The following is an 8530-nucleotide window of genomic DNA, read 5'->3' as shown; positions in this document are numbered from 1 at the left end:
GACTCAAGAATACAAGACAGCCATTCTGCCCAGGCCCTCTCTGCAGAGACGCAGATTCACTTGCCACCATTCCCAGCCCCGTGGTGAAGACCCCGGGATGGCGCACCACGCAGTCCCCCGTCTTCAGCATGCACTTGATCTTGCCGCAGTGCGCGCACATGGGCAGCCGCTGTAAACTCTGGCAGAAGTAACAGAAGGCACGGCTCTTTTGCTTCTTATTGCACTTGTCGCACTCCTGCGGATGAAGTTGTATCAGCGAACGTAGTCAAGCGCGTTCTCGCGGCCAGAAAAAGCGCACTCACCATCACGGAGTTGCACGGAAATTTGGCTAGGTCGACCTGTTCCTTGGCGGCCCTGATCTCCTTCTGCCGCAGCTTCTGCTTCTCGGCCTTCTTCCTCTGCCCGGTCTTCTTCTTCGGCATCGCGGCGACCTACGCTCGTCAGCCACCCGTCGACCCAGCTGTCCCAGGATGCCGCGCGTAGATCACGCGACGGGCCGCAACAGGTTATGGTTTCGTGCGTGAACGTCGCCGGACCACGAGGCTCGAGCGATCGATATTACCATCGCACTCTTTCCGCAAGGATGAATCGAGCGGCTGCCGCCCGAGGGGTCTTCCTGTTATTTTAGGACCACCGGTTGTGACGCCTGACCGGTAGGTGCAAAGATTTATCGTTAACAGTTGAAAAAACGGCGCGACACGCTGAGGTAAGTGTGAGTAAACAAACCTGCAGAGCACTCGTTCTTTCAGAGCCGTAGCTGCCGGAGGGATCAGATGGAAGTGCTGGGCGACGATAAGGAGAACTGCCGAGTATCCTTCGACAAGAGCGGCAGACCCGGCTCGCCGTACACCGTCGAGTCCCTGCTGCTGCTGGACAACTCGTTGCTGTGTAACATAGAGCCCGACCATGGAGCGCACGTCCCTTCGGGAACGTTCAGGCCCCTCCGGGAGTTCAGCGAGCCGCAATCGGCGTCGCGAGCCGCCGAGGTGCGGTGCGTCGCGACGGCCAGCTCCGGATCGCCCGGCGCGAATGAGTGGCAGGACAAAACCCTGATGGATCAAGTGTTCGCTCAATTCGACTCGCAGGACCAGCTGGAGGAAGCCGCCCCGGAGGGTTGCGGTAACATCAGCGGTTTCGACATGTTCGACACGTTCTGCGAGGAGCCCGCGAACTCTGGACCGGACAGCGCGGAGCGAAACGCTGAGGAAGCAGCTTTAAATCAGCTGCGTGAAGCTGCGTTGTACCAGGACGAGTTAAGCGCGTCGTGTTTCTGTATTACAAGTTTCGGCGACGATACCTTGGGGGATGGTCCTTTCGAGAGAGACGCCCGTAAAGTGCCCTCGCCGGTTTTAAATAACAAACCCGCGATCTCGAGCGAGAGTAAAATCTTAAGGAAAAAGCCGCGCTTAAATGATGCCGCGTCGAAAGGAGCGGAGATTGAAGCGGATCCCGCAAACTGTTCTTCATTTTACGGCTTGTCGAATACTGTGAAAAAATTGATACAGGAAGTGAAGGGGATTTGTGAATTATATCGTAAGTTGCTTGCAATTGCAACTGAGATTTAGAAGTAAACACGACTCTCGTTGCTCTTTTCTCTGTGCAGAATGGCAAGACGAATGCTTGAAGATGGCTATCGGAAGCAAGAAGAACTTAATTTACGCTCTGCCGACCAGCGGCGGCAAAACATTGGTCGCAGAGATATTAATGTTCAGGGAGATTTTGTGCAACAAAAAGAATGTCATTTTTATACTTCCGTATGTGGCTTTGGTACAGGAGAAGGTGTGGCGCTTAAAAATTAATGCGTTGGTGAAAGTATTCGTGCGAATTAATTGAGCTCGCAAATTTATATCCATTAGGTCCAATCAATGGCTATACTGGCATTAAAGTTAGGCTTCTTAATTGAGGAATATGCTGGTACGAAAGGCCGTTATCCACCAATTAAACGGCGGAAGAAAAACAGCATTTATATATGTACTATAGAGAAAGCATTAGGGCTTGTAAACAGCTTAATAGAAGCGAAGCGCTTAGTCGAGGTAAGCTAAAATATTAGTAATTAATTATCACAGTTAGGTATCAGGTGGTACAACATGCAAAGAAGTTTTACAAGTGAATAGGAATGTATTATACTCGGTCGAGCTGGTTTATATTACAGTTTTATACTATTTGCCTAAATTTTATATGTATTTCCCTTTTAACTACACGCCGATTGAAACAATGATTTGCGTTGGAATAGTAAGTTCAACAAGGCGCAATCGATAATCAATTTAACTTTAATAAAGCCGTTATATCAGACTACGGGTTGAGATTGAAATTAGGTTGAAATTTGATCAATCAAAGTGAAGCTCGCTAATCTCAGGTTTATGAATTTTATTCTGATTGGTCAAGTTTCAATCTAATCTCAATCTGTAGTTTGATACGGGCATTAAATTATTGTAAAGAGAATTTGTTGCAACAAATATTATCTCAGAGTTTAAATCTGGATTTCCCTCCAATCCACGTGAACCAGTTCGACCAAAGATGACATATTTCTACTTGTGAGAATCAGTTTTCGACTTGAAGTTTCACTTGTTGAACATATTTTAGATTGGTATTATAGTTGTTGACGAATTGCATCTGCTCGGAGAGTCTGGAGGAAGAGGAGCTACATTGGAAGGACTTCTTACAAAGATAATGTTCTTCAGTGGTAATTATAGATATATAAATCAAATCGCGTTCACGTTAAGATTCAAATGAAATTATTCAGCAAGGATGAAACTTGCTAAAAGTTCTCTTGTTCGTAAAATATCAATTCCTTATAGATGTGATACGTTTGATTGGGATGAGTGCAACGATAGGTAATTTAAAGGAGGTCGCGCAGTTTCTTAACGCGGACACGTACTCTCAAAACTTTCGGCCAGTTAAAATAACAGAATATGTGAAATGTGAGAACGACATGTGGATGGTCAACTTGAATAGTGAGGAATTGCTAGTAGACATGAGCACCAATGATTACAAGGTGATCTAAGTATTGTTTTACAAGATCTTTGCATATAAAAGATAGTGTCGAGAAAAATACATTGACAATTTTACCGCAAAGTATTCAGCTGACACAGCAATGCTGGACCCAGACAGAATTGGAGGTCTGATAATGGAAGTAGTGCCAAACGATTCGTGCCTTATATTCTGCTCAAGTCGTAAAAACTGCGAGAATGTGGCCTTATTATTAACCAAAATCTTGCCCAAGTGAGTTTATCTCGAGTGTTTCTTCTGAGAAAGCTGGTAAGTCCGATTATAAGCAACAGGATCTTGCTGTTTTAGGAGTTTGTATAATTACAAAACGAACGAAAAGAAAACTTTGTTAAACACGCTTAAGACTGAAGAAGGATTGTGCTCCATTTTGGAAAAAACTATCAAATTTGGCGTAGCCTACCATCATTCTGGTCTTACGTCCGAGGAACGGCGCCTGTTAGAGGACGCCTTTAGAGAAGGTACTCTATGTGTGATATGTTGCACGTCGACCTTAGCGGCTGGTGTCAATTTGCCAGCGAGGAGGGTAATTCATCAACATGATTGATTAATATTACAGCTGCTAATAATATTAGCTCTTTATTTTTATATGTACTTTCTTATTAGGTAATATTGCGTAGTCCTTATGTCGGTAATCAGTTCTTGAATTTAAGTAGATACAAGCAAATGATTGGCCGGGCTGGTCGGGCCGGTATGGGAGTTTTAGGAGAAAGTATACTTATCTGCAAAAAGTCCGAGATCAGTAAAGTAAGAATTGTAGAATAGATTGAAGGCATATATATATAGAATATCATTGATCATCTTAAGAGCTAAGCATAGAATAATTTACGTTACAGGTGAAAGATCTTCTGACTTCTCAGATGGACGACTCGCTGAGTAGTTTACACACAGAAAACGACAGGGGACTTAACAATCTGATTCTAAGTGCGATACAATTAAACATGGCGTTGACTAGGTCCGAATTGCATAAATTAACAACTGCGACTTTGCTCAATATTCAACAAACTAGAATGGACGTTAACTTGAAGGCGATCACGGACGAAACAATAACGGCGCTATTAAAATGTGGCGTGATAAAAGTAAAGAGCAAAGGTAGCAATGCTGGTAATCCTAATGTAACTGTTGTCATTCCGTCTCAAGAATCAACGCGCGTGGACAAGAGAGAAGTTAGAAAGGGTGTAAAAACGGTCACGTTTACGAGTGAAACTGAATTTCAGCTTTGTGACTTGGGACAAGCCGCATTGAAGGGTAACGGCGACAAGTTTTTCCGCATTTCTATTTTCAAATACATTGTAATGTTATGTGCAATATCGTTGTAGGGCCGATTGATTTAAAAACCGCATATACATTGTACGAGGATTTAAAAACAGCTCAGAAGCATTTAATCTTAATTGATAATCTCCATCTTCTGTATCTCGTCACACCTTACGACAGTGTATCTCAAATTACCCCCATCGGCAGTATCTATTATGACATGGTAATATCATCTATATGTGTTTTTATATGTCGATATTGCAAGTAACGCTGTTACTATAAATATGTCTCATAATACTGTTCAAGATAATGGAGCTGACTGAAAGTCAAATGCAAGTTGCGAGACTTCTTGGAATAACAGAGGCTACAGCAAATAAATTACGTGACGGCATAATGCCTAAGGTCAGTTTATCATCACGGATAATCTGAATTTAGATTTACTGCTTATTCAAAAACAAAATTTACTTGTATACAGTGCGTCGACAAGAGAGTGGTTCACAGGTTTTATGTGACATTAATAATATATGAATTGTGGAATCATCGTACAGTTTATTTCGTTGCTGAAAAATACCAAGTTAGTAGAGGTGTTATACAGAGTCTTTTAAATGCAGTCTCAATGTTTGCGTCTTCCATAGTCAGATTTTGTCAGGTAAATAAACGAGTTGACGTTAACTACAGTGATGAATGCGATGTAATGAAAATTTTCAAAATATATTAATCTCGAATTTTCTTTTACAGGAATTGCCCGAGTTTTGGGCATTTACCGAGATGTTAAGTACATTTAGTAAAAAACTATCTTACTGTTGCCCGTTAGAGTTAGAAAAGTTAATGGAATTGCCCTCAGTTAAAATAGTAAGTTATTAATTTTATATCATACTTTATGTCTCATGTATATTGTACAAAAAATATTTAGAGATGAAACGTTTGGTATATATTTTTACTTATTTATTGTAATCATTACTATAGGGTAGAGCTCGGCAATTGTATAAAGCTGGCTATAAAACTTTACAATCTATAGCGAAGGCCACTCCCAAAGACATAAGGGAACAGATTCCATATTTAAGTAACAAATTAGTCACGCAAATTATAGCTGCAGCAAAAGTAAGCTATGTTTATTATTATATATAAATATTCGTTCATATTTCGTGTTCACATTATTCAATGCTTGTGGTAAATTACAGCTCTTATTATTGCGAAGAGCAGAGGACTTAAAAGATGAGTGGGAAGATATTTTGGATGGTATAAATATAAGTCAAATAGAAGTAGGTGTGTAAATATTAACAGTTATGTAACGTTCTTCCTAAACGAGACGTACGAATCATGTGAGGGATTTAGTTTCACAGAAACTTGATGAAAATATAAGTACAAATAGACGAATTGTTTTTTCTTTAGAAGTTTAGACAATAAATTATGTGTATACATGTAAATAATATATTAATCAGTGTGGGAAAATTGATAGTCGACACAACTGGCAATTCTAATTAGAGAAAATTTATTGCGAAAAATATTACCTCAGCCAGGGTTTGAACCTGGACTTCCCTACACTCTAGGCGGGCGTCTCACCAATTCGACCACTGAGGCATGTAATATTTGTCGCAACAGACAGCTTAAAGATGATATCTTCGCGTCTATTTTTCGACTTTAAACTGTACACAGATTCGGTTTGTCGGCAGTACACAGAACTGTCGATACGCGATTTTTAAGCGCGCAGCTTAACGTAGCAAAATAGATGCAAAGATATCATCTTTGGACTGTTTGTTGCGACAAACATTACCACATGCCTCAGTCGAATTGGTGAGACGTCCGCCTAGAATGTAGGGAAGTCCAGGTTCGAATCCTGGCCGAGGTGATATTTTTCGCAATAAATTTTCTCTAATTAGAATTGCCAGTTGTGTCGGCTATCAATTTTCCCACATTGGTTAATTATGTACTGACGACAATGAGTCTATTCTTTTTTTATTCTCGTTAAATAATATGTTGCACAATGAAACAATGCGCTTATTAAGGAATCAATTACTTTTTATAAATTATGTTTTCACAATATGTTCTAAATATACGAAATTACTATTGAATATCTTTTATTTCCTGCAACTATGACTTGTGCCTAATGGAGCAATGTGTTTTAAAGAATGGCACATTGTTTAAGCGGGCACATAGAGCAAGTTTCCAGACGACGTTGATATAAGCTTTACTACTCAGGGGTAATGGTAATATCAACAAAAAATCACCATGGAACACTTTTACGCGGAGCTTTAACTTTTATTTTGTGTAAAAAAACAAAATGTTACTCAATAATTTGATGCTACCTTTTTTTATACAAACACGATTTCAGCGTAATCGAAGGAAGAGTTTTCTTCTTCATGATTATATCTTCTTCTTTCCTGAAATCCATGAAATAAAACAGGTTGTGGGACAAGTCCTTCCACGTACTTTTGAAACCGTAACTACCCAGCGCTCTTATAAAGTCCTTCACGTTCTCGAATCTGCTCTCGACCTCTGCTATCTTCAAGAGCCCGCTAATCGGAACGAAGGTATTAATTTCTCACTGTACTTGTCGCTATCTCGATAAAGAGCTGGCTATCGATGCTACTTACTTGTTTTTAAGAACCCTATTAGCTTCCATTATATAGTCGTTGAGATTAGACCCCATTAGTGAGAGACAAAACACGACAACGTGGACGCTATTCATGAGTAACGGAGTATGAGCCATGTCGCAAGCCTTCACTCTGTCATTCAGCGCGACGAAATCGAACGAGTGTACGGTGTGAGGGACGCAAGCGGCGAGCCGTGCCTCGCCACATCCAAAGTCCGCGATCACGTTGTCGGTCGGCCTGCAATTGTCAAGACACTGTAGGGGCTTGCGCCAATTTCTTTCTTAAAGCTAAAGCAGAGTGTACCAACAGGTTCTTAATCGACGATATTACAACATCCAGCGGATTCACCGCCCACTGTGCCAGTTGCTGCTTATATCCCGCGTGATAGGCCACGAAAGCGTCGGGGTCCGTTTTGAAGTAGCGCTTGGACTGCGAGCTGTCGCTGTCGTACAGTATTTCATTTATGTATCTGAACCTCGACGCTTTTAACTGCGCCATCATTCTGTCCCTCAAGGTGAGCTGCGCGGTCTTCGGCTTCGGCTGCGACTTTCTCGCGAGCATCTCCTTCAATTTCTGAATGTTTATTTTACACCTGTTCATCTGCAACGTCTCGTCAGGTGTCACCCGCTGCGACTCCACCTCGGCTGATATCCGTTTCATCTTCTTCCCGCTTATCGTCTCAAGTTTCTCAACTTGTGTTTTCCTACGCTCAAGATTAAGATTCTTTGCAGGCGCCTGCGGCCCTTTGCCTCTTTCTCTCGCGTTGTCAACTGCCGCAGCATTTGCGCGATCAACGTTCACGTTCCGTTTATTTCTTTTCTTACGTTTTGTCTTGCCGTTCGTGTCAACTTGTACATTCCGGGACGCTTCTGGCGGTTTTTTATTATTTTTTCGGTACTTGGTCGGAACATCCGATCTTTCTGTATCCTTGGCGCTAAGCTTAGTTTTCATCCTTTGCTTTGTATTAATTTGTACCTTTTGGAATACTTGTGAATTCTTCTTACTATTTTCTCGATAGCTTGTAGAAACACCTGACTTTTCTGTATTGCTTGTACCAAATTTATTCTTAGACTTACCCTGCTTTTTCTTTTTACTACTTTGTACATTTGCGTACGCGTTCGTTGCTATTTCGTTGGATGCACCTAGTTTCTTTAAATTACTTTTATGTGTGCCATTCAACGGGCCTTTCCTTTTCCCTCGTTTCTAAAATAAAAGAATCTCATATCGTAAACTCGAAACGTGAAATGAGGAAACAACTATTTTAAACGAGAATTAAACGGTTACCTTCACGATGGATGGTTTTACAGCGTGAGCAGCGCGTTGGTTTTGAGTTCTTTTAAATTTTGCCATTATTCTCGTTAGATTTAAATAATTGTAGCCCTTTAACGTGAACCACTCTCGCGTATGTGTCCAATAAACGGCACAAATGCAGACTGGAGCACCTTAACCTCCATCAACCGCTGAAAAACAGACACGGCGAGGCCACGCGACGCCCATTCAAAATTCGGCTTCCCCTTCTCTAGAGACTCGAGGGAGAGCGGAAACGGATTCGCCGGGTCCACCATTTTCAGATCGGTAAAGAGCGGGAGTTTCAACTGCTCGATGCTCGCGATTCGGACTTTTTTTTACTGTGCGAGACATGTCCGCAGAATTATCCTAAAACAGTATTCTAAGAG

The 8530-nt window shown here is 41.7% G+C and overlaps 3 protein-coding genes across 3 annotated transcripts in view; 1 reads left to right on the top strand and 2 right to left on the bottom strand.

Annotated features, from left to right (window-relative positions):
* LOC105564070 (zinc finger protein 330 homolog) overlaps nt 1–508 on the bottom strand; it is a 2359-nt gene extending 1851 nt beyond the window's left edge. Inside the window, exons 1-2 of the mRNA XM_012016169.1 lie at nt 303–508; nt 65–235 (exon numbers count right to left, since the gene is read on the bottom strand). Of these exons, the coding sequence (XP_011871559.1) occupies nt 65–235; nt 303–422 (291 nt within the window). The 5' untranslated portion in view covers nt 423–508. The remainder of the gene's footprint in view (nt 1–64; nt 236–302) is intronic.
* Nucleotides 509–569: 61 nt separating this feature from the next.
* On the top strand, nt 570–5719 carry LOC105564071 (helicase POLQ-like). Its single transcript, XM_012016170.1, has 16 exons — nt 570–653; nt 750–1533; nt 1604–1779; nt 1857–2033; nt 2584–2683; nt 2799–2995; nt 3077–3222; nt 3298–3532; nt 3613–3753; nt 3843–4254; nt 4326–4483; nt 4567–4662; nt 4736–4909; nt 4999–5112; nt 5227–5361; nt 5442–5719. Exons 2-16 carry the CDS (start codon nt 774–776, stop codon nt 5532–5534), a joined length of 3114 nt encoding a protein of 1037 aa, XP_011871560.1. The 5' UTR covers nt 570–653; nt 750–773; the 3' UTR covers nt 5535–5719.
* On the bottom strand, nt 3656–8327 carry LOC105564072 (ribosomal RNA-processing protein 8-like). Its single transcript, XM_012016171.1, has 5 exons — nt 8139–8327; nt 7162–8057; nt 6855–7091; nt 6567–6776; nt 3656–3728 (listed from the first exon to the last, which is right to left on the bottom strand). The coding sequence occupies exons 1-5, from the start codon at nt 8202–8204 to the stop codon at nt 3725–3727; spliced, it is 1413 nt and encodes a 470-aa protein (XP_011871561.1). The 5' UTR covers nt 8205–8327; the 3' UTR covers nt 3656–3724.
* Nucleotides 8328–8530: the final 203 nt, after the last annotated feature.

The sequence above is a fragment of the Vollenhovia emeryi genome, unplaced genomic scaffold, assembly GCF_000949405.1.
Source record: "Vollenhovia emeryi isolate VEMERY1.0 unplaced genomic scaffold, V.emery_V1.0 DF939169.1, whole genome shotgun sequence".
Taxonomy (NCBI): Eukaryota; Metazoa; Arthropoda; class Insecta; order Hymenoptera; family Formicidae; genus Vollenhovia; species Vollenhovia emeryi.
Note: the sequence above shows the minus strand (reverse complement) of the source record. Positions and strands in the feature narration are given on the sequence as shown.